This window comes from Pteropus medius, unplaced genomic scaffold (assembly GCF_902729225.1).
Source record: "Pteropus medius unplaced genomic scaffold, Ma_sr-lr_union100, whole genome shotgun sequence".
NCBI classification, from domain to species: Eukaryota; Metazoa; Chordata; class Mammalia; order Chiroptera; family Pteropodidae; genus Pteropus; species Pteropus medius.
Genome location: NW_024340849.1, coordinates 392,228 through 416,588, shown reverse-complemented (window position 1 = coordinate 416,588; position 24,361 = coordinate 392,228). Strand labels below are relative to the sequence as shown.

Sequence of the window (24,361 nt, the reverse complement as noted above, 5' to 3'; positions counted from 1 at the left end):
TCACAGCACAAGCATCGAGTATGGCGTCCTCACCATGGAGCATATGGTCATGAGAGGCAGGCGAGGCCACCATCAGGGATGCGGGGACCTGACGGGCCAGCTCTGGAGTAGGGCGTGGGGTGTGTGTGTCAGGGTGTGTGAGCAGGTGTGTGTCAGGGTGTCCACGTGAGCAGGTGTATGTGAGGACCGCCACCTCTGCTGCCTTAGGAGCCAGTGGCCCTGCAGTCGAGGCTGCACTGTGCAGGCAGTGACACCTGGTGGCCTGGGTGCCCCGTGCCTGACAGCTGGGCACAGCCCACGTGGGTTGGGTTTCGCTGGCTCTCATCAGCCAGCTGGCACTTAACCCGGGAACGATGCAGCAGCCGTCGCCCAGGCCAGCAACCTGCACCTCCTTTCCCGGTCTGGTCCCTGCGTCGTGGCCACACGGGGCCTTGGTTTGTGCCCCCAGCGTACTGGTCTCAGAATTTCTGGGAAATGCCCAGAACCAGGCACCACAAGCTGTGGGCAGCTTGGGCCTGGATGGCGCCCTGGCAGGGGAAAGGGGCCGCTCCGTGCAGACTTTCCTGGTACTGACGTGGGAAAGGGTAGGGCGACATCCATCCACATGGGCCACTGTCATCACTGCTCCCCCGCATCAGCCTGTCCAGGTGCTGGCCTATGCTGCCACCAGACCTAGGGTGGGCTCACGGAGGGCAGGGTCGAGCAGACGCAGTGCCAGCTGGCTACGTGGGCAGCAGGAACAGCTGGCCCTTCAAAGAACTGCGCCCTGTGACTGTGCCCAGGACGCGCTGTTCTGCAGGTCTCACTGGTTCCCAGAGAGCAGAAGACAAGCAGGCGGCCGGGCCACTTTATTTCACTTTTTGCTCTCAGTACTGAAAGACGACCCCATGGTTCTAAATGACACTGCATTCTGAGCGATCTTGGTAGGGGGGCTGCTTAAGCCCTCTGGTGGTCTGGGCCCGGGGAGCGCGTGTTCCCTCCAGGCTGCAAGCGTGCAGGCTTGGCAAGGCTACAGGGCGGGGATGTGGCTTCAGCCCGCCCAGGGCCTTCGCTCCCTGGGGGCTCCCCGGGGGGTCCCAGGCTGACCCCTGGGCCAGCATTTGAGGGCCCGGAGTGTGGGGGCTCCAAGAGTGAGACCAGGGCCTCGCAGCCCTCTTCACGTCGGCCGGCACCGAAACCTCCCTGTGGGCAGGACAGCCTGGGTGTCCCTCTGGTTTGCTGCAAACCGCACTGCTCTTGGTCCGGGTTCTGCTCCCGGCAGCTCGCAGAAGGTGGGCCTGGCCCCCCACCCCGGCGAGGGCCGGTCTGTCCCGGACCCGCTGTCGGGGTGCCTGGAGGGCCCCTGGCTTTGGTGGGAAGGGCGTGGGTGTGGGTGCGGCTGGGTGAGGTGGCACCAGGCTCAGCACAGCAGGGGAGCGCCCGGCCTCCGGCTCCCGCTGCCCCCTCGTGTTTCGGCGCGTGTGGCACCTTGCGTGCGTCGTAATTCCCCGTGGGCCTCAAGGCGCAGCTGACTCCCAGCCCACCCACTTGCCACTTAGGCTCGGGACGTGGGCTCGTTCAGAGCTGGGCAGCCGTCAGCACTAACCCCAGAATTTACCTCACTCCAGAGAGACTTTACCTGTCACCAGCCACCCCATCCTCCTGTGCTCCGCCCCAGCCAGCAACCTCGGACCACGTCCTGTGCGCGTGGACTGGCCGTCCCAGACATGGCGGGAGAAGCAGACGGTACTTGCGCGTTTGCCCCGCACAGCGTCTCCAGGGATCGTCCCTGCGGGGGCCTCTGTCACAGGCCTGTCCTGATGACGCGGTAGCCCCTGCCGTGTGGCGGGGCGGCACACCGTTGCCCACTCCCGGCAGGGGGACCTCAGGCTGTATCAGCTCGTTGCCCACTTCACGTAGTGCTCCAATGAGCGAGCATCCAGCTGTCTGCACAGCGCCCCTCCCCCGGGCGTGTGCCCAGGAGGGGTCGTGCTCGTCTTGCAGGGCATCCTCGTCCCTCGTGGGAGTGGCCAGCTGGTCCTTGGCAGGCAGGCTGTTTCCTTTCCTCTGGTCTCTTCTGTGCTGCCCAGGCTTGTGCAAGTGGCTGCGGGGTCACTGCCTGAGAGAGGCCTGGTGGCGACGGGGACGGAGGCGTGCGCCCTCGGCCAGCGCCCACACGCACTGTCCATGGGGCCTGGACCCTCCCTGACCCTTGACCAGGCTAGGCCCAGCACAGGGCTCCTGGCGCCTGTCTGCAGGGAGGCGATCACCTGGGCACAGCTCGCTCGGCCCCCCGACGGCAGTGTCACCCTCGGCCACCCGGCTTCGGTGCTCCCCCGGGCGTCCACGTACAGGCCCAACACGGTGGGTGCTCAGAGGCACGTGAGCAAGCGTGACTGAGGGGATGCCCCAGGAGGGGGTGGGGTGTGGCGTGTGCGTGGCTGCCAGCCTGTCCCCGGGTCCCCGGGAGTGGGCACCATGCTCCTTCAGCCCCAGGCGCGCTGTCGTGTCCGTGTGGCCATTCCCATCCTGTCTCTGTGGGAAGCCAGGCCCACAGCCAGAAGAGGCTGCGCCTCCACCCGTGAGCACCGGTCACGGTCCAGGACGGCATGCGAGGACCCGCCGGGCGGGGAGGGAGGGAGGCCTCCTGGCGGGTGTGGCGGGGAAGCCTTTCCAGTGACTCACGCGGCAGGGAATTCCCTGATGACTGGAATATTTTTACTCCTGGGCTTGTGCGCAGCTTCCCACTGAGCGCCCAGCAGGTCCCGATAAGGCTGGGACACAAAGGCCCATTCAGGCCATTTCCCTTCCCAGCCCAGGCTGAGGTTTGCACAACAGCAGCCACCTCCGCCTCGCCAGCCCGCGCCCTGCGGCGGGGGCGGGGCTGAGGCAGTGGGCCAGGCACAGTATCAACCGTGTCTGAAATTTCCTGCCGGGAATGCAGTCGTTAGCCATCTTCAGGTGCCTCGGTCCCGTCTCGACCACTCACCACTAGACAGACACTGGCCTTGAACGGACCAGCTCGTTCAGGCCCCTGGGAAGAGACAGGAGCGCCAAGTGCCTGCCCCTGGGCTGTGGCTCTGCCAGGAGCCCGGCAGGTTCCGCAGTTGCAGGGGCCTACGTCCACCCGGGGCTGCTGAGCGCTGAGCCTGGACAGTGTCTGAGTGTCTGCTTGGCTCCCATGAGGCCGCGACTCGAAGAGTCTCCATTTTTGAAAGCTGGGATGGGCGGCCAGGCCTAGCGGCTAGCTCCGTAGGTACACGCATGGGACCGTGTGGCCTGCAGCCCGTAGGGCCGGTGATCGCACAGGGCCCGGCATCCCACAGGCCCCGGGAGGCGGGGGGCGGGGGAACACTCACCCCTGTGGTGCATTTCTCCCCCGGCTGCTCCGCTTGTCCTACAAGGGGGGACCTGCGAATTTCCAAGGGGGGCCAAGTCTGGTATCGGGCCCCTCCCGGGCCTCAGTTTCCTGCCCCCTCTCCCACATGCTCTGATGGGGGGACCGGCACATTCTAGAGAATTCCTAAGCAAAATAGCTGTGACTATCAGCCGTGACTATCATGCCTGGGTAGACGGAGCTGCCTTTGGTTTTGTCCCCAACAGTTCAGATTATAACACCTAAAGTTGATTTTTTTTTTTTGGGGGACAAACATGGGCTTTGTCATAAGAAAAATTTAGAAGCCATGTTTAAAAGGCAGCAAGACTGTGGGACGCTGAGTTATCTACCTTCCCGATCAAGTGGGGGGTGGGGCTTGCACAGCGAGGGCGCTGGCGTCCCGGCCCCTGGCCCCGCGTCCCGGCCCCTTGCGCAGTTAACTGCAGTTCAGGCGGCTCCTCTCGCTCGTGCCCTGAGCTTGCGGGACCCCGGACGTGAGCTGCCTCGTTGGGTCCCAGTGCCTCTGAGTTCTGTTTCCCGCCATTTTTTCCTGGGGGAGACGTGGGCGCGGATCCCTGGGGTGGCTGGTCCCCGTTTGGTCACCAAGCGGCCTCAGTTCATGCCGGGCCTCCCTCGGCGGCATCCCGGGAGGCCGGGCTCTCCGTGACTCACACTTCCTCTCTGTCTCCACCCTCCACCCCTGCCTGGCAGGCGCTGTCAGGGGGAAGGGAGATTTTGTCTAGTTAAAGTTTGGGATGTGTAACACACACACATTTCTTCTTTGAAAACAGCAAAAACTGAGTCTGCCGAGTTCTACTCGCTCGTTTGGGGAAAGACAAAGAGGAAAGATGCCTCTGTGGGGGATTCACATCTGCTGACAGAATTCCCCCAAAACCAGGCCGAGCGGTGTGCCTGCCGGCTCGGGGCTTGAGAACGCGGTTTGCAGACGTCCAGAGTGTGGGGCTGGACCCACCCCGAGGGCTGGCCTGAGCAACAGAAGCCCTTTCAGACGCCCCTGCGGAGCCTTTAATTTTTTTTTAACATGCAAACGGCCACTGGGGCAAGGTTAAAAATACTCATGTTTTGCATTTCTGTGTCCTGATGTGGCAAGAACCTTCGTGTTTGCTAGGCAGTTCCTGTGGGACTCTGCCTACAGCCCGCTCATTGGAATAACTGTGCCCCAGATGAGCAGGGCTTCGCGGGCGAGGGGACCAGGCCCAAAACACCCACTGTGCACACCGCGAGGCTCATGCTGGTGTACGCAGGCCAGGACAGCACGTCCTTCGCCGGGGTTGCCTGCGTCCCTCCTGGGCCCCAGCTCCCTCTGAGACGGGCATGCAGTCTGTTCCCTGGTGGCGTGGGGCTGGTAACATAGGGCTGAGGAAGGTTCCCGGGCGCCCATTGCCCGTGGCTCCCTCTCGCATGGCCAGGGTCTCGGCTCTGCGAGGTCCCTTGCGCCCAAGTGTGTACGACTCGGCGCATCTCCCCACAGACCCTGCGTCTGCTCACCGCTCACACCAGCGTGATTTTCTGCTCTTACGAGTTAACATCTGGGCGGGGCCTCTGCCGGGACCCTGCATGGGACCTTGGGCGGCACGCGGTCAGCCACGAGAGTAACAGGCTTCTCGCTGCCCCTTTCTTCCAGATGGCCACCACATCTGGGAAATGGAAGCGAAGACCGACCGAGACCTGTGCAAGCCGGTAAGTATCTCCTGGACACACAGCCATGACAGCGTGCCGGCCTGTTCTTGGGGCTCCCCAGGCCGGAGTGAGGGTCGCTTCAGAAGCATGTGGCTTCTTGTTTGCCAAAGTGAAACGACTAATAAAAATAGCAGAAAGAGTAACAAAGCAGCAAATAGAAGTGACAGAAAGCAGGTCCTGAAGCTGGTGCTCTCAGGGAGCAGACGAGGTGACGCAGAGGACACCGGCATGCCTGCAGCAGCCACCGCCGAGCTGAGGCCTCCCCTGGGAAAAGCCCCAGACGGTGACGCCTCCCAGCCACATGGCTAGGACATGGGTGCACACTCACGCTCATGGCACTGGGCTCCTCTGTCACCCTCTAGCTGTCATTGTCACCAGGGTCCCCGCCCAGCCCGCTGCCGCCCAGGTAAACCACTCTGAGCCCCCGAGTGGGTGCCGTACCTGCCCGGGCGTGCGGGGCGGGTGGCTCCACCCGCGTCCTTGGCAGCGACTTCTCCTTGCCTGTCCTCTTCTAAGAACACCCACTGCTTTTGTTCTTGGCGTGGAATGGATGGGACAGCGCCCTAACTGTGCCCCCGGGCTTGCTTCTTCCCCTGCCAGCCGCCGAGGACTGGGGGGCAGGGTGCCTGCCCCGTGGTGTCGCCGGCACCGTGCGCTGGCTCTCAGGCTGGCAGGTGGGCCCCCTGCATGTGCCCTACCTACACTTAGCCTTTCACAGTTTGCCGATTCTAAGAAATCCTCATTGTTTCTTCAGTCGGTCATTAATGGAGGCTCTTTTGCCTGGAATTATCTGGCCGACCCAGCTTCCTTGCAGCTGGTGGTGCCTTTTGGTGTTTCTCCCCAGCCCTTCACCTGTGATCCGCGTCCTTGGAGTTAAAGTGGGTTCTTGCAGACGACAGATAGCTGTGTCTTCATCCCTGCGACAGCCCGCACCGTCTGATCAGTGCGATCAGACCTCGGTGCGCAAAGCGATTGTCAGCCGAGCGGGATTCGCATCTGCCATCGCTGTGTTCTACTCAGTCCGGGAAAGTCAGCCTCAACCTCGAGGCTGACGTAGACACAGCGTGGCCCGCAGGTGTCCCGAAGAGAGTCCCACTTCTCCAGCTCTGTAGCGCGTCCCTCAGGGCATGTGGGTGGCCCTTTTCCTGCAGGTGCAGCGACACGGGAACTGTAGTTTAGGTCAAGCACCTCACTTTTTTGGGGCTGAGGGGGGGGTCCCTGTAGGCCAGAGCCTTGGTGGTGGGACTGGGTGCAGCCATCTGGTCACTCTGCCCTGCACCCGGCAGGCCCCAGGTCACCGGCTGCCAGCCGGGGCTGCCGCTCTGCTCTGTGGCTCTGCCAGGGGAGCCATCTCTGACTGTGACTTCACATCCCTCCTCCAAACCCTACTCCATTTGCCAGAAGCCCTTCCAGGTGGTGTCAGGTGGAAAGGGCCCCCCTGGCCCCAGGGTGACCCAGCGCCTGGGAACCTCCCTCGCACACTCACTAGGCTGCCTCTGATCCCCTGGCGCCCTCCTTCCCCCTGAGAAGCCCTGAGGAAGTGCTGCGGCCCCAGGTGGTTCACCTTCCGGACAGGGGACCCCGGCCCAATGGGCCCACAAGCCGCGGAGTCGGCCTGGGGCCTGTCACAGACAGCTGGCAGCAGGACAGAGCCACCTCTGCCTTCCAGGGCCGCTCCCCCTATCCCGGCCCCCAGCGGCACCCGCACCTTCTCCGCCCCTCGGCCGTCCTCCCACCCTGCTGCGTCTGCACCAGTCACGTCAGAGCCACGCTCTGCGGCTCCTGGGTCCCGCGCCACGCAGGCTACGCCACGCAGGCCGCGTCCCGTCTGCTCTCCAGCCACGGCTATGACTGTCCACTCTCGTCCCCGAACAAGAGGAGGTGGTGGCAGAAGTCACGCCTCTTTTTGGATCAAAATTATTCCTGCCAAGTTTGCAAGTTCAGATTTTTTTTGTCATTTAGTTTTCTTTTCGACTTCAAATAGTTGCATATTTTAAAGGAAGCTTAACTGTTAAATGTTTTAAAAGAAACATAACAGTATGTGTGACTAATGATTTAAGTTGACAACTTTATCCTTTTTATCTCTTAAATGAGATTAACTTTTATATTTTTTCTAATTATTAAAAGAATGTCACATTCATTGTAGTAATTTGGAAAATATAACAAAGTATAAAAAACAAACACCCAGTGGCATTTCACCACTTAGATATAACCACATTTGATATATTTCCTTCCAGTCTTTTTCTGTCGTGGCTGTGGGTTAGGGACACGTTACGTTGTGTATATGTTTATAAAGGAAATGGGATTGTGCTGTACATATAGTTTATACACTTCCGTGAACACTTTAGACAACGGATTTTCTTAAAGCAAGTCTCATGACATGTCGAGCGCCGTTGTGCCCTCTGTTCCTATCACTGCATTTTCTTTCTTCCCTCGGTTGTGTATTTAAGCACGAGTGCTCTCATGGGGACAGTATTTTGTCACACACTTTGAGTATTTAGAGAGTTGAAACATGTCAGCCTGTGCCCACATCAAAACACAATCCTCCACTCCCTTGGATTCACGAAAACCTTCCCCACAAAGTCGGACAGGCTGGGAGGGCCACCTGCCCCGCCTGATACGGCGCAGATGCTCCCTCCCAGCCTGTCGCTTCCTCCAAATGAAGTTATTTAAACGACAGAGCTGCGTGGCCTGGAGCAAGCGTGGTCCTCGGGGCTGGCGCCCGCCATGTGCACCCTCCGTACCAGGCTCTGTCCTCAGTTTCTCCTCCTGCAAAAAGGAGGGGGTTGGCCGGAAGCTCTGCTCAGTCTTCTGTTCTAAGATCCTTACGATTTCATCATTGACACGGTTCAGACCATGTTGCTATTTAATATGGGTATCGAGCCACAGTACTTTAACAAAAGAGTGATATAATGGATTTTCCTCGTATGTTTTCCCTGCTGTTAACTGAAATCATATGACCAAAAAAATTGAAGAAACTTTTTGGGTGTGAAATTCGTCCCCCGCAGAAATCAAGTGCAGCTCTTCCTCCTTGGGTGGTGCTGGCGCGCTGGAGGCTACGTCGCTGACTCGTTTGGGGCCACACAGGCGTGGCCCCGCGTTGGGTGCCAAGGAGGCACTAAGCCCGCGGAGAGCTGGCACCTGAGCGTCCCAACCCTCAGCTCGCTCCTTTCTCCCACAATGCCATGCTCACGGCCACTTGCTTTTATGTCTGTACTTGAAAGACCAGAATGCTATAAAAGTGTTGTCGATTTTTATTTTAAAAGCTGAGGACATAACGACAACACCGTAAACAGCCCTGTTCCATCTCGGCCTTGCCCGCCAGCTGCCCGCCACCTCCCGTATCTGCCGAGCGTCCAGCTCTCCATGTTCTAAAATCGAGGGAGTCTGGGAGTCTGTGACTTGGGCTTTGGGGCCATTGTTGTCACAGAACCTGTCCCCAGAGACCTGTCTCCAGGGAGCACCTGCCCTGGGTCTTCGTTATCACTTACCCACACAGGTGCTCCTGGCTCTGCCCACAAGTCAGTGACTGGGGCCTTTTTAATCTTCAGAGGTCACTGAGCCCCTGCTTCAGGGTGGGCAGAAGCGTGGGGGGTCTTCTGAGGACCCCCTGCGGAGTGGCCACTCCACTCTCAGCATCTGCTCTCCTGACGCCGTCGGAGGCATCTTAGGCGAAGCGCCCCGCCTGCATCCCCTCACGCAGCGTCTCAGACCGCCTCTCAGCCCTGGGCGTGCAGGACGTGAGGGCCTTCTTCCCTGCTAGCCCACGGGTCACGCGTGGGGTCTGCGGGCGGCTTCTGGGCAGCCTGTGCCATCGAGAGCTATCTGGCTGCATGGTAGCGCTCTGTGAGGGCGGCGTGCAAAGCGCTGCGTGTGTGCAAGGTGCTGACCGTGTCCCACCTGTCTGCCCCTCTCTCTCTAGAATTCACTCGTGGTCGAGATACCGCCATTCCGCAATCAGAGGATAACCAGCCCCGTCCAAGTCAATTTCTACGTCTGCAATGGGAAGAGGAAGAGAAGCCAGTACCAGCACTTCACCTACCTTCCTGCCAACGGTAACGCTATCTTTCTAACCTTAAGCGCTGCAAATGAACCCGTGGGGTGCTTTTTCTAAAAGACGCAGAAACTGAGCTGCTGTTGCTGCAAACAACATGGTTGCGTTGGACCTTTAAGCTGCGTTCCTTTCCTGTTAGCAAGACCACGTCAGGTCCTTAAAACAGAAAGCAAAGCTCCTGACACGTTTGCCTTTATTACTGTGGGGGGCAGGTCAGCGCATTGGGGTGATGACGATCACCCTGCGGGCCACCTGCAGAGGTGGAACAGCCCAGGGGCGGGGGACACGCGGCTCCCTCCACAAAGCCGAGTGCTTGCGGCACAGTCTGTGCACACCTGGAGTGGAAAGCGGACGGCTCTGATTATTCTGCAGGCGCCTTTAGCTTTAGACACGAGGCCTTGCTTTAAGCCTAAGGGCTGGTACCCGGTGTGGCCATTAACCAACAGTGCTGGCTTTCGTGCCCGCGCTAAGATTCCGCGCGGTGCCCTTACTTGAATAATCGCATCGCCCGGGCACCTTTTCCTCAACCGAGAAGTGTTCTTGTTCACATTCTCCACCTGCGCATTTGGAGGATGGCTTCTCATTGCTTAAAAAATCAGTTTACACTTTCAACTGTTTAGGGTGTTTTCTTAAAGAAAATACCATTTTTCCCACCCCACCCCCACCCCCACACTGGCAGAAAGTGAAGGTGCATGGCACAGTGGGTGCTCCCGCCCGGCGTGCCGCGGGCCCCGTCACTGCGCTGGCAGCCAGCGTGTGTGTAGAGAGCATAGCATGAGTTGTCCTCCTGGATTCGATTGTGTGTCATGTACAAGGCTGAACGCCGCCAGGAATCTTTTCACCTGTAAGCCGCTTTGTTCTATACCGAAAGAACCCATGCCATGGGGGGGGGGGGAGCTATGCTCTAGACGCAGCCGCAAAAGCAGCCGTGTGGTCATCTTAGTGAAGCAAGGACTTTTTCGAGGGTTTCCGTTTTCCTTAACGTAAAATGTCATTTACAGTAGACTAGATGATAGACAGCCTTAAAACACCTGCGCTGATGTGAACCGTCAGGCAAACATTAGCCGCGCCTTCGAAGATTCGAAAAATAAGGTGTTGCTGTAAAGTTCCCACACCACGAGCATGGACACGAAGTGGAGGTCCGCAGTGGTCCGAGGGCGGGAGGCGGGTGGGGACACAGGTGTCGTCCTCGTGTTCTGTGGCTCCCTTGGGCTTTTGTGATCTGTACTGCACATACGTCATGAATCTTATCCATTCTGAAATAAGGTACACTATATCTTACAAAAGGGAATATTTAGTCTTCTTTTGAAAATGTAATGATTGTGTCCTAATTAAACTTCAAGCATGGTTGACCAAATATTGAGTGTTTTAAAGAAAACCTAGGCCTTATACAGAAAAATTTCTTTCTACAGAAGTTTAGAAAATAGCTCTAACGTTGATGTTCTGGGCAGCATCCACTCCAAGTTCACAGAGCGCCGAGCGCTGTGTCAGAAAGGGAAGGGCCTGTGTGTGACAGGCACACCGCTCTTACATGTGGGGCGACTGAGGCCCCCCGGGCACATGACCGGATCATGTATGTGCGCCATCCTGTGTCACCCGCCCCGCAGCAGTCACTCGGGCTGCACTTTCATTTCCACGGGGATAACGGCTGCCCTCTGCCCCAACAACCATGTCACCACACCTGCCTCTGCCCAGGACCCCGTCACATACCCCACGTCCCTCATCACACACCCCGGGTCCCCGTCACATGCCCCGGGTCCCCCGTCACACGCCCTGGGTCCCCATCCACGCCCCACGTCCCCCGTCACACGCCCCGGGTCCCCGGCACACGCCCCGGGTCCCCCGTCACAAGCTGTACGTCCACCCGGGTCCTCTGCCAGCGTGCTGTAAGCGACACCTGGCGGCCCCCTCCCTCTCACTGGCACCCCAGCCTCAGTGCTCCTGCAGAGCCCTCGGCATCAGGTTGAGCCACGCCCCTTGGGCCTGCGCCCCCCAGCCCTTCTGGTGGCGTCAGGCCTGCAGGCCCTCGTCTCCCGTCTTCACTTGTCCCCTGGGACGTGCTGAGGAGCTGGAGCGCCGAGCTGCCAGGCCCTGGCGCCCTCCCGGGGTGCGCGGAGGGGAGATGAGGGCCCGCCACCAGCCGCTGAGCCCTGAGGCAGGCACCTCAGCCGGCAGCGACGGGTGCCAGATCACGGGCCGCCCTTGTGGGGCTGTCGACAAAAATAAACGCACGAATGCTACACTCGGCTCCACAGCAGTTTCGGTTTGGTGTTTTCCTCGCCATGCGTTGCGCTGCCTGGGCTTCGGGCAGAGCGTCCTCTTCCTCGTCCTCGGGGGGCGGGGACCGCGACCCCTCCGCCGGCACCCTCGTGGCTCGCTGCGGGACGTGTTGAGGAGGAGGGTGCTCTGGTCTGCGCCCTGCCCCGCACACCTCGTGGCCAGGGGCTAATGCGTCTGGGACTCGGCCGCGCCCCTCCCAGGCGCGCTCAGTCCGCTGTGGCCTCGCAGAAACCCGCCTGCGGTGGGGTTCGCTCTTCAGCCCCGCAGCTTCTTTTCAAGCCCCTAATGTGAGCCGTTGAAACGGACGGGACCACGGCAATAAGCCATGGAAACCCCGCCCGTGAAATTCGGTTTTGTGCGCAAGCTCGCGCAGTCGAGCGTCTCAGCTTTTCCCTCAGAACGAGGTGGCAATGAGGGGACAGTGTGGCGGCGCCCCCCTTCCCGGCCCCGGCGCGCCCGCCCTGGGCGACACGAGAGGACGCCGGCCTTGGGAAGAGCCCGGCTCTGGCGCCGAACCGCCACTCGCCAGGGTGCCCTCCCTGTCCCAGCGCAGGACGCGGGGCTTTCGGGCGCTGGGACTGAGCACTGAAGGGTGGGAAGGGCCACACCTTTGTCACTTTCTTGTCACCTTCTCCACTTCCCGTCTCAGCTCTAACGTTGCCTTCCGATGATGAGACCGCAGATTAACCTACCTACCGGATGGCAGCTCCGCGGGGTGACGCCCACCTCGGCCCTCCACCCCCCTTCCCTGCCGTCTGGGGGTGGCCTGGTCGCTTGTCCAGGCAGCGCTCAAACAGGAACGAAGTCGTAGGGTAGAGTGCAGGGGGCTCTGGCGGGGGTCCCCGTGGGGCCAGGGCCGTTGGGTCCCTCATCCTTCACGGGGGGCCGAGTGCTTAACGGGGAGAGCTTCCTGTCCAGTGAGGGGCCGTGAACGAGCACAGCAGACGAGGTTGCCCGCGGCCACGCCTCCGCCACCCCGGGCGCGACGGGAGGACACACCGCACCAGCGCCCGCACACGCGGCCGGCGGCACCCTTCGCTCCCGCCTCGTCACTGCTCCTGTCTAACTTGTTCGAGAGCCAGCCAAGGCCGCGGCACCCATCCCGGGACAGACGCGCCGGCAGCAGTGACGGCTCTGAGACCTGTTCCCAAATGTCTGCTCAAACTAAAGGTGGAGAAGGGCCTGGCCTGGGGGGCCACACCGCCCGCAGCCCCCGGCCCAGGACAAGCCAGCAAAGTGGGAGCTGGCGCGATGAAAAGAACTCCGATGGCCTCAAAATTACATAAAATAAGAAAATCGTGACAAAAATTGGGTCTTGGGGAATTCGTCTTTTTGTCAGATGTTTTTAGTTGGTTTCCCAGAAATGCCTATGATGGCACCTGGACCCCCTGCCCACCTGGCACTAACAGCGGGCGGGGGACAGTCCCAGAGCTCCACCGGGGAAGCCCAGACCATCTTTGCCAGGACCCCCTGCCAGGGACCTGCTTGTCCTTCACAGCTGCATAGTCCCAAAGGCCATGCAATGACAACCACACTCAGCCTGGGGCATGTTCCCCACAAAACCTGCTCGGCACTGGGGAGGAACAGCTCCGGCCCCTGGGAAGGGCCACTGACCAGGGACAAAGCACCCCCGGATGGCAGCCCCTGGCTGGCCTGCACTCTCTGTCCCGACCCTGGGGGGGGGGGTCGTGGGCCAGACATCAGCAGATGGAGAAGGATCCCTACCGAGAGAGAGGACCTACACCCTCCTGCCCCTGCTGGAGACACCGTGGTGACATCGGTGATTCTCGGGAGGTGATGGCCGACTGGAAATACTTGCCCAGCTCCCGAAGGAGGGGAAGTAGATTCTAGGTTCTCATTTGCGTGGCCAGGGCCAGAAGCAAGCGTAGCATGAGGGCCGCGTGGGGCGTGGTGGGAGGGCACAGTGGGGGAGAGGCGGGACCGGCGGGAACAGAGCCAGGTGCCGCCTGGGATCGCCGCGTGGTGGCCGGGAGCAGCAGCGTGGCCTGGGTGGCAGGCCGAGGCCGGTCAGCCAGGAGGTGTCTGCAGCAGCCTCGTGTGGCCACGCTGGCCCAGGTCTTTGCATAGCCCAGAACGGTGGCTGCCGACGTGAGGACCCAGCTCTGAGCAGCCGGCAGAGCCGTGTCGTGTGCTGGCTGGTCCTGGGGGCACTCGGTCCTGGCGCTCTTGGCTGGACCCTGGCCCCGGGGCTGCCGAGTCATGGGTGGAGCCTCAACAAGGCCTCCCACCTGCCCAGCGGCCTCGTCCTCACGGCACACTCCGGGTTTGGCTTCTCCACCCAGTGCTCTGGCTCCTTCTCCCCAAATTCGCTGCGTTAAAGGTCAACCCGAAGTGACAGCCTTCGTGGAGTCCGTCTACGTCTCACTAGTGACGTTGGGTGGCCCCTCGGCTTCTGTGGGGAGGGTGTGGCCAGCTGGGGCTACCGAGACTTGGCAAATCTCTGCCCATAGCCCCACACCCCAGGTCCCCACCTGAGCCCCAACTCGTGCATGTCCCTCGTTTAATAGACAAAGAAGTGGGCCTCCGGGAGCTTGAGCCATTGGCCCTGGGTGAGCCGCCAGCCCGCGGTGTCAGCTGGGAGCACCCTTCTCAAGACCGATGAAGCCGAGGGGTGACAGGTGGGGGTTAGGGCAAGGAGAAGATGCCATCCTAGTCGCTGGCTTCCTGCAACGTCCCTGAGACCTTGGGATGGTCACCTGGCAGGCCACTGTGCCCAGTAGCATAGCTGGTCCATGGCCATTCTGGAACCTTCCTCCTGAGTCAGCTCAGCTCAGCTCTGTCATGACCAGGTGCCCAGGGTGCAAGCTGGTGTTGGCAGTGGGCTCCAGACCCCCCAGGAAGAGCAGTGAGGACAGGCTGGGAATCGGAGTGACTGTCAGGTGTGACGGGGGCTGGAAGCCGTCCCCTGCGGCTCAAGAAGCCTGGCTGTCTTGGGCCGGCTTCCTCCATTCGCCAGGCCTTTGTGGACTCAGCTTCCAGGATGCGTGCCTGGCCACCACGTCGCTGACCCTCCATCAGGTGGCCAGAGCTGGAAGGGGCTCCCCAGGTGTCAGGAGGGCTCCAGTCACAGATGCGTACCAGTGCATTTATCTAAGGGGCGCCTGGACTGCACAGCCCGACTCCGTGACCGCCAGCCACACCCGGGCTCCCCAGCCCCAGGGTGAGGGTGGGACAGCCTGCTGCCAAAGACATCAGAGGAGGGACAGGCAGAGGGATGGGGCGCTGGATCCGGAGCAGCTGGAGGCGTGCGCAGTGCCTCAGGGGACGGCCGGAGGCTGGGGCCACACCCGAGGGCTCCTGCATGGAATCTGGGCAGAAGCAGCCTGGCAGAGATGGGGGCGGGAGGGGGGTCTGGCTTAGAAACTTGAGGTCCACCGAAAGCAAAGTGAGTCAGAGTAACGCCAGGGACGTCGGGTTACGTGTGTGGGGACCAGCCGCGGCCGCGTGGCGTGGGTGGGGGGCCTGGTCCCACAGCAGCTCTCGGGGGGGTCTCGGTGAGCACAGGGGATACGGCCCCACACTCACAGCCACGGGGAGGCCAGCCGCTGGGGTGACTTGTGTCCCCTCCAGTGCACATCTGGCACCGTCGGCTGAAACGCCATCGGTGTATTTTTCAGCTCATGCACTCTGACCATCGTCTGCCGTCAGCCTAGCCAGATGACAGGTCCCCATGTCCCTGAACCCGGAGAAGACTGGTGGGCACACACCTGTAGCCATGAGCCGGCACTAAGCCAGTGTGTGCTTGCTGCCTGGAGCCGGGGCCACCGAGGGTCTCTGTCCCGGCTCAACACCACAGGTTGGCGCGGGGACCCGCTGAGGTGGCTGCAGCCCGAGGCGCTCGTGGAGCCCGGGCGGCGGGCGCGGCGCCAGTTGAGCAGCGTGAGAGATGCCGTCTCCCTCACCGTGCGCCCGGTCAGCGGACTCCGCTCCGCGGACCCGCCGCCCGGCCCTGCGCCCAGAGAGGGCGCCTCTGGCTCTGGGGGCCGGCGACTCGGGTGGTTCAGTCCGCGTTTTCCTTCCTCGTTGTTTAGAAAACGCACGGCCTGCCCTGAAGTTGCTGGCGCTGGTGTTTGTGTTGATGGTGAACCTGGGGCTCTAATGTCTCGCAACAAACAGGAGACAATCTGACCTTGTTTTCCTCAGTTTAGAACAAAACCTGCTCTGTGCAGGGCAGCAGACGTGCCTGGCAACGCGATTCGAGCTGCAGCAGTGAGGTCACGTTGAAACGGGGGCCCGCGGTGAGCAGGGGCGTGACTGAGGGGCAGCTCCCCGCCTGTGCCAGTGCCTGCGACGGTCGGGCTGTTCCAGCATGCGTCTTGTCACCGGGTCCCGTTGCTACTTGGTGACCAGAGTTACTGCAGATGAAGAAAGCCATGTGTGACGAGGTTGGGCCACTGTCACACAGCACCCCAGTCAGGGCCTCCCAGCACGCTCACCACTCAGTCTGGAAGCCAGAAGCCCGAGCTCAGGGCTGGCAGGCAGGATGGGGACCTGGGGAGGACCACCTTCTGGGTTGCAGACCCCGCCTCCTCGCCGTGTGCTCACAGGGGGCCAGGGCAAGATCTCGCTCCTCCTGCCGAGGCCACCCCTTCCCCATCACATCTGGAGCCTATTAGCACCTCGCTTCACCTAACTACCTGCTAAGGCCCCGTCTGCAAACACAGCGACCGTGGACATGGGGTCAATCTCGTCCATAGCAGCGTCCCCTGGCTTGTGCAGGGTCCCAGCGCTGGGCCGTGCTGCTGGACCCCGAGTCTTGGCCCCGCGCCCCTGTGCCGTTGGAGATGGGGGCACACAGCAGCCCCCAGGGTGGGGGAGGCTCCGCGCCCATTGCTTTGTTCCTGACAGTGCCGTGTCTCCCTCGCCGTCCTTACCCGTGTTACAGCTGGGAAGCGGAGGCCCGAGGGAGCGATGTGACGAGCCCCAAGGCCACCAGCTAGTGGGTGACTGCAGTACTCTCTCCAGCTCAGATCCGTCTGGCGGGGAGCTCAGGGGGGACCTGGGCAGCGCCCTGAGCAAGTGGACCCTGGTGTGTCACTCCCAGATGCGGCCCAGTCCACCTTGACGTTCGGTCAGCACACTGAGGCCGCTCGCTGGGAAGGCGCATCCGCGGAAGATGTCCGCTTTGCGCTTGTGGAGGTCGGCGTTGGGGTTTCGCGCCTTCGTCATGGGGCCAGCGCCACCACGCTGCAGGCCACGGTGCTGCAGGCGTCAGTCACGTGAAGGCTGAGAACTCAACAATAGGTCGGCATTTTGTATTTATTTAAAGTCCTATCATCCTTTTCTGAACAAAGCAGTTGGGTTCACGAGGCACTGATACCCAGTGGGAGCCAGTCCCCAACGCCCCCGTTACAAATGGGCAGAGCACCTGTCGTCATTCGCCCCCGGGTCAGCGGTGGGCCCAGACCCAGTCTCGCAGTTGGATTATTGGGGTTGCCTTCGAGTTGAGGGGACAGGGTGGGCTCCGAGAATGGTCGCGACACTGGCTCCTTCCCGTGTTTGGGTCCCGGTCTCTACACAGATGGACGGGAGGCGGCATTTCCTGCCCTGCTCCTGCGTGTCCCAGCTGCTGCGTGGGGGAGCTGGTCAGTGCATTCAGTGTTTGACAGTGAGAGAGGAAAAAGGAACTCTCCGTAATGGCCGACAGGCCTCGGGACGGTCTGGACTCCCCTACCTGGCAGGAATCATACCGCATTGCCCCCGACACCCACAGGAGCTGGCCCTGCCCACTGTCTTTTCATCCCACTGGGAGCTTGGGTTTCAAGACCAAGTTGGGACCAAGTTTGATTTTGCCCCTGGATCTTGTCACAGGCCTAGGACCAAGTCACTGTCAGCTCAGCCCATTCTGTTCACCGATTAAAACAGACAGTGGCGGCTATTTGCAAATGCACCGAGTCCCTGGGCGAAGTCAGGGTGGAAATCAGCTGGTCATCGGGAGGCCGGGACATCGGGGGGGCCCGAGGCCTGTCCAGGTGTGTGCTGCTTGGTTTCAAGGGATGTGTCCGAAAGCTTGCAGCACGGCATGTGGATGGGATGGGACGGGTGGCCGAGCCCCAACAAGAGCAGGCTCACACGGACCTCTGATCACCGTGGGACACTGTGGCAGGGCCCCAGGCTGCACGCCATGGGAACTGGGGCCTGGAGCTCGTGTGCACGAGGCACTGACCAGAGGCAGGCGGGGGAGTCGGCGGGAAGCAGAGAGGCCTCTGCTCTGCTCCCGGGGCTGCCCCATCGGAAGGCGCCTCCCACCTGCCATTGCCCTGTGGAGCCCGTTTGCCACACTTCAGGTTTCTCCAGGCGAGGCCAGGAATGTTCTAGAAAGTTCTTTGGCCCACAGACTGCCGTTGCAGAGGCTGCAGGTGGAGCAGGGGTGCGGAGGGCAGGGACCTGGCCTGCTCCTTTGGTCTGCACGTTGTGGGAAGATGCTGTGGCCTGGCTCCTGGAGACGTGAGTCCCCGTGCTGGGACGGACCCTCCCCAGGGCTTGAGGCCCTGATGTCACCACTCCTGGGGCAGAGACTCAGACTCTCAGTGAGATGCTGGCGGCAGACACAGTGAGCTTCAGCGCCTTTGACAGAGGACGCGGAGCTGGAGTGACCTCGCCTGCTATCTCCGTGCAGAGCCTGAGCCGTTTGGGGTGGCGACCTGCACTGCTGGTTTGCAGCCCCCTTCCCTGACAGCGTGCCTGAAGCCACAGCAGGCCTGAAAGGTCAGCACCACCTTCATGCGGTGGCCGTCTGTAACAAACGCAGGCTGTAAATGCACCACCGGCTGACAGAGCAACCTCAGCCAGCCGCGGCATGGTCTTCTGTGACCACCCCTCCAGCCCGAACCAGCACAGTGGATGCAGATGCAGAGATGGACCGGATGTTCCGTCACAGCCAGTGTCAGGCCTAGGAGGAGACTGCTCTGGGCGAGGGGACAGGGCGCCCCGCCGCCCAAGGCCTCTGCACCGAGGGGCCGTCCTCCCTAACGATGGGGAGCAGGAGGGGCCTCACCCTGCGGCCCTGGTTTACCGGGGTGGGGGGGCGTAATTTCCTTTGAAACCCGCGTGAGATGCGCATTGAGACGCGGATGCGGTCTCCGTGTGTCCACGCCCGTCAGCGTCGTGGTGCCGCAGGGCGGTGCGGTGCGGCTCCAGTCTCGGCAGTGGTATGTTCGTGTTGCCCAAGTTGTCCCACATCCCCTGGGCCGGACGAGCGGGGGACCTGTCTGTCCCTGAGCCAGCGCGGTTTATTCTGGGGCTCTCTGCACCTGGCACTGAATCATTAGGGGGCTCTGTCCTGGCCACTTCTCAGTGGCCCTCAGTCCTCAGGGTTGTGTAGAGCCCCTAGAGCAGGCAGGTGGGGATTCCCTCAGGTAAGTGCATGCGAGTTTATTCTCAAAGGGCGTTGTCGCGATGGCCTCGTGTTGGAACCTTCTGACCCCGGCCACGTGGTCAGAGGTGGGAGCACATTGCCGGCGAGGATCAGGCCTGTCATGGGAGTGGAGCGGCAGCAGCTGCAGACACAGGGCCACAGGAAGGGATGTCTGACGGGAGAGGCCAGCAGCTGGCTCACCTGTCCGGCCACCGGGAAGTCCTGGGAAGGCCGGGCAGGGCTGGGCCCAGCCTGGTGGCTTCAAGCCTGCGTCTACTCTCCACGCCCCTGTGATGAGAGGGTGGGTCCTGGTGCCGTTGGCAGGTGTCACGTTTCCTGTGTCCCCGGCTCGGGGGGGGCCGTGCAGACAGACCCATGTGGGGGTCAAGCCCACACGCGGTAGCTTCACACCAGGTGTCAGTGACAGACACGATGAGGCTGAGCAGACAGACAACAGCTCGCTCCTGCCCTTCGAAGCTATCCTGTGGGCCGCTGGCTGGCCTCCAGGAGTCGTCCCCGGCAGGGCGCTCGGCAGGTCGGGGCGCTATTGGCCTTTCTCAGGAAGCTCGTTTGGGCTGTACCTTAAATGTCACTGAGCAGACAGGGTCAGCATGTTTAAGGAGCTCAGGGGACGTGTTGTGGAAGTGACGAGTTGGCCTGTGCCTGCTGAGGGTGCCGCGCCCCGGAGCGAGTCCCCCAGGGCCTCAGTTAAACTCGCCGCCAGCGGCGACTCCAGAGCCCCGAACGCTCTCGGCGTCGCGCCCACACGTCTGCCGCCCGGGAGACTGTGGTTCTACCCCTGTCCGTGTCGTGTGTATCCGTTGGCGCCGTTTTCAGTGACGGCCGTGCCCCAGCCCTCAGGTCCGGGATCTCTGGGGCTGACTGTGGTCTTTTGCCCTTTCTGGGTTTACAGCATGCTGGGGACAGGCAGGGTGATTCCAGATGGGGCAGTGCCTGGAACCTGCACCCTGCCCCCAGAGCCGGCCGCAGGGCTGTCCTGGGGGCTGCTGGCCGGCACCGAGGCCACGGGGGCTGGGGCGGGGGTGCTCGCCGGCAGGACCCCATCTCTGGTGTGCTGATTGCGAAGGTGATGGAAGGACCCGGGGGGTGGGCTTTCCCAGGTGACCCGGCCAAGCCCCCGGTGCTCTGCTTACGCTCTCGGGCGCAGCCCACACACGGAGCCTCGGGCGGGCCTCGCTGGGACTTCTGGCAGCTCTGGGCGCCCAGGCTGCCCAAGTGCTGTCCCCAGGGCCTGAGGCTGCAGTGACAAGGGGGTTTCACATAGGGAATCTTCACCTCATTGGGGGAGACGGCTTTTCCACACGCTCACGCCCTCTGGAGCCGTGTGCCCCTCCCAGAGGCTCCCAGCTGCTGGCCTGGATGGCGACTTGAGTGACACGCAGCCAAACATCCAACCCTGAGGACGGCCAGCTCGTGTTCCTCCGCAGCCGATGGCAGCATTCTCTAGCCCGCGACCTCACAGGGACTTGAGCCCCAGGCCTGGGCCCCGACCCACCACACTCTGCTGAAACAGAGAGACTTTCCCCAGCAACGTGCAAGGCGATGGCCACAGGATCAGGCGGGCGCCCGGCCCCTGGGGGCAGTGAGCCGGGCTCTGTGGAGACTTGGCGTGGCTGATAGGACAGCACCCTGCCCTGCACCCTGGGGGCGCCGGTGTGAGGGGCCTCCGTGCTGCGGCTCTCCGTAGGGCTCGCCCACCCCTCTCAGCACGTGCTGGGCTCGTCCCGTCCCAGGATGCTGGGGACACTGGGGCCCTGGGCAGAGCCACATGTCCTCCTTACTCTCAGCCAAAGGTGATGTCGCGGGCCGTGGTTCTGTCTGCAGGGAACGGGGGTTGCAGGGGGACCCTCGAATCACTGTGGCCCTGCGTTTTCGCCCTGCCTCCCGGGGTCAGCACCTGAAACCGTGCGCCCCTACTCAGAGCACAAGGAGGACCCCTTAAGGGTGGGATGAGAAGGGGAAGTGGGGCTGGGAGAGGCTGGTAAACTGAACGAGCAGAGCAGGGGACAGTTCCATCAGCATCCCCAGAGCTGAAAGCTCAGGCCGCAGAGGACCCGAGCCGGCCTTCGTGCCCGGAGCGGTCTTCGCCATTTGGTCTGAGTGCCGCCTTCGGGCGAGAGACAAGCCTGGGCCAGCAAGCAGGACGCTCGTCCCAGGGCACGGCCAGGCAGAACGAGGGACACGCAGGTGCCCACGTGGCGCCTGTGTCAGGGAGAGCCTGCATTCTCTGGCACTGGGGCCCGTGGACGCCGCCCCGTGGGGAGCGGACGAGCAGCCTGCTGCTAAGACTGTCCTCAAACACCTCCTCGCAAAGCGCAGACATGCTTTTACTGACCCGGGGAGGGGCCGGGCGGGTCGTGGCCGGCACGTCTGCGCTGGGCCGCACTCTGGCGAAGGCTGTGACTGAGGGGCCTTCCCTCACCAGGACTGCCCCGCCGGCAGCCGCCTGCCAGCACACAGAAGGAGGCGAAAATGTGATTCGGACGGTTTGGTGACAGCTCATTCGTTTGAAGCAGCACCGCATCTGCTGTGAATTTTAGTCACTCAGAACAATGGCCGTCGAGGTGTGTCTTTGTAAACGGGTGTAGGAGGCATGAAACCCACGACAACGTGGACCCACAGGAAGAGAGGGCGGGGGCAGCACCCGGCGGGACCCCCACACAGGACGCCCACCCGACCTCCCCTCACTCCCCGTGGGAACCAAGGCACCCGGTCCGGCCGGGCCTGGGGAGAGCTCCCCACCCGCCTCGCGTCCAGCGTCCCTGCTCCCGCTGCTCCGTCCGCACCGTCAGCTCCCTGCAGGGGTGGGCAGGGGACGGTCTGGGAGCAGCTCGGAGCCCGCCCTCGGCGGCCAGCGTGGCCTGGCGGCTGGCCGTGGCTTCCACACGCTCTCCGTTTAGGACCGGAAACCGCCGGGCGGGAAGGGAGGTGGCGATTTTGCTGCCCGAGAAGGCAGTTTCCATTTCTGGGGGCTGAAGGCTCCTCTTCTCGCAGACGGCCAGCCTCCCTTCCGCTGGGTCTCCACTGACTCCTCAATGCGGCCGCTGTGCGCTAGCGCCAGATGCGCAGGCGCTTATCAGAGGGCGTCGGTAGCAGCGAAGACGCGGTTCTGCGTCCAAGTTAACACATTCGCTTTGATTGCTACAGATCCGCGGGCCCTCGGGTCCAGGGCTTCTGCTGGTTGTGCAAATGGATTTTTATAGCACATTAGTGCTGGGGGAGCTTCCAAGGAAAATAGTGCTCTCAGTATTAGAACCAGCTGCAGCTCTCCGGAGCCGATGACTCACGCCCTCTTTTTTAATTGGGTGGGAGAACCCGGCAGGAGACACGGGGGCTCAGTCGAGACGCTGCTTGTTTTCGGAGGGTGTCCTGGCCACTGCCCGCCCCCTCGCACCCGTGTGCGGCCTGTGTTTATCTAACTTCCTTTCCTTCTCACAGTTCCAATCATCAAGACAGAACCCACTGATGACTACGAGCCGGCCCTGACCTGTGGACCAGCAAGCCAGGGCCTAAGCCCACTCCCGAAGCCGTGCTACAGCCAGCAGCTCGCCATGCCACCCGACCCGGGAGCCTGCCTCGTGGCCGGCTTCCCGCCCTGTCCACAGAGGAGCGCCATGATGTCGCCGCCGCCCAGCGCCAGCCCGAAGCTCCACGACCTCTCTTCTGCCCCCTACAGCAAGGGCATGGCCAACCCGGGCCACGACCCCCTCAGACTTCAGCGGCCAGCCGGAGGGGCCCTCTTGGGGCAGGAGGCGCCGAGACCCATGGGCGTGCACCCAGGCTCCCCCCAGCAGCCACAGGTGAGTCCACAGCTGAGCAGCAGCTGTTCCCCGGGTCACCAGCCAGCGCTCTGTGCCAACAGCCCCTCCTCTCCACTGCTGCCCGGTGCCCAAGAGCCGACCTGTTTGCAGTCCTGCAGCCCAGCCCGCCCATCCGGGATGGGCCACCTGCAGCACCAGCTGCCGAAGGTTCTGGAAAAAGCGTCTGCAGCCACCCGGCCTCTGCCGCTGCCCGAGGTGCGTGAGGACAGTAATCATAGTCTGGCCCCCACTCCCGTATCGGTCAAGCGAGAGCCTCAAGACTTGGACCAGCTGTACCTGGACGACGGTAAGTGCCCGGAGCCGGGGGGCGCTCGGCCTGACGCCGAGCCGAGTGTGCGGAGGAGGGGTACGCGGCTGGCCACCGGGCGTGGCGGAGCAGGGTGCCCGCGGTGTCTGCGCCAGACATCTCTGCCGCTGTTGGTGGCACCGCACGGGGGGCAGGGCCTGGCCCAGGTCGCGTAGCTCTGCTTCGTCGCTGTGGCCGCCGCAGACCCTCAGGGAACACTGTCCCGGCGACGCGGCCCACAACCTCAACATGCGCGGACTGGCGGGCCGAGCCACACCCAGCACTGCCTGGCAGCCCCGTCAGGAGAGGCGCCGGGAGCCGGGCACAGGGCAAGCCCCTCGGGGCCTGAGCAGGCGTAGCGAATGGTGACGGACGTTCTGCCCGGCGTGGCTCCATCAGAGTCCGGGCTTCTCCGTGAGCGAGTCCCATGCACTTCCCAGCGGGCCTTTCGTTCGGAAGAGGGCGGTGGTGGTCTTGTCGGGAGCTTGATGGACGGTCAGCAGGGAGCAGGGCGGCTCCTGGCCCAGCACGCGGGCGCGCTCTGGGCAGACACGCCACCAAATGTGCGTGTTCGGGGTGGCCGAGGAGGTGGGACGCCTGCCGTAGGCTGACAGCCATGAAACCTGAGCCCAGGGTCCTCCTGGATGGTGGGGGCAGAGGACGCCACCCTCCTGAGCGTGTATGTTGCGGTCACTCTTTGGGGACCAGCACGGCTCCAGCTGAGTGGAAGCAGGAGGTCCTGGCCTGACCTGGGCCACCTTGACTGCAGCTGGGTCGTGGAGTGGCCAGCTTGTGGGCCGACTGTGTGGGAGCCAGGCCTCCCGTCCCCAGGCCTATGTCGTTACACAGACCGGTGCCAGCTGATGCTGGGGCCAGCTGCCCACTGCCTCCCCAGCTGCTGGACTCAGGAGCCGAAAACCAGGGCTTCCCCGGTCACACCAGCCTGTTCTCCCTAGGAACATGGTCCTCGGCCTCCCCAGCCTCCAGGTTGAGGCCTCAAAGCCGTTAGCCGTTTTCCCTGAAAGCCAGTCAAGGTCGTAGGCCATCCCCCGCAGTCTCAGTGAATGCCGGGCTTCTCCGTGAGCGAGTCCCATGCACTTCCCAGCGGGCCTTTCGTTCGGAAGAGTACGGGCTCCTGCAGCTGCTGGCCCCGTGCGGGGGCGTGACTCTGCTGGCCCCGTCCCATGCGGGAGCGGTGGGGCCGGCCTGGGAACAGCCTCAGGGACTGAAGTCCTGCAGTGCCAGCCCCCAGCAGCCCCGCAGGCTGGGCGGGCGCTGTGCCCCAGGCCACAGACCCGTCTGCTTGGTGGGACACTTCTGCTCACGGCTCCGAGCCCCCCGCAGTCCATCTCGTGAGTCTCCGGCTCTACGGCCTCTGCCCTGCACTGAGGAAGGTCTCACCTTCCTTCTGTGCTCAGGGGCACAGTGCCCCAAAGCTGGCGAGTCTCCCCAGCCCCCAGGCCCA

The 24,361-nt window shown here is 62.5% G+C and overlaps 1 protein-coding gene across 4 annotated transcripts in view; it reads left to right on the top strand.

Moving 5' to 3' along the window:
• The window catches only part of NFATC1 (nuclear factor of activated T cells 1), a 96,662-nt gene that overhangs the window by 44,739 nt on the left and 27,562 nt on the right, over positions 1–24,361 (top strand). For 2 of the 4 annotated variants that reach the window (XM_039839291.1, XM_039839301.1), the window contains exons 7-9: positions 5,001–5,056; positions 8,979–9,111; positions 22,228–22,896. In XM_039839291.1, the coding sequence (XP_039695225.1) occupies positions 5,001–5,056; positions 8,979–9,111; positions 22,228–22,896 (858 nt within the window). The remainder of the gene's footprint in view (positions 1–5,000; positions 5,057–8,978; positions 9,112–22,227; positions 22,897–24,361) is intronic. The other 2 variants (XM_039839311.1, XM_039839321.1) reach the window with 2 other exon arrangements.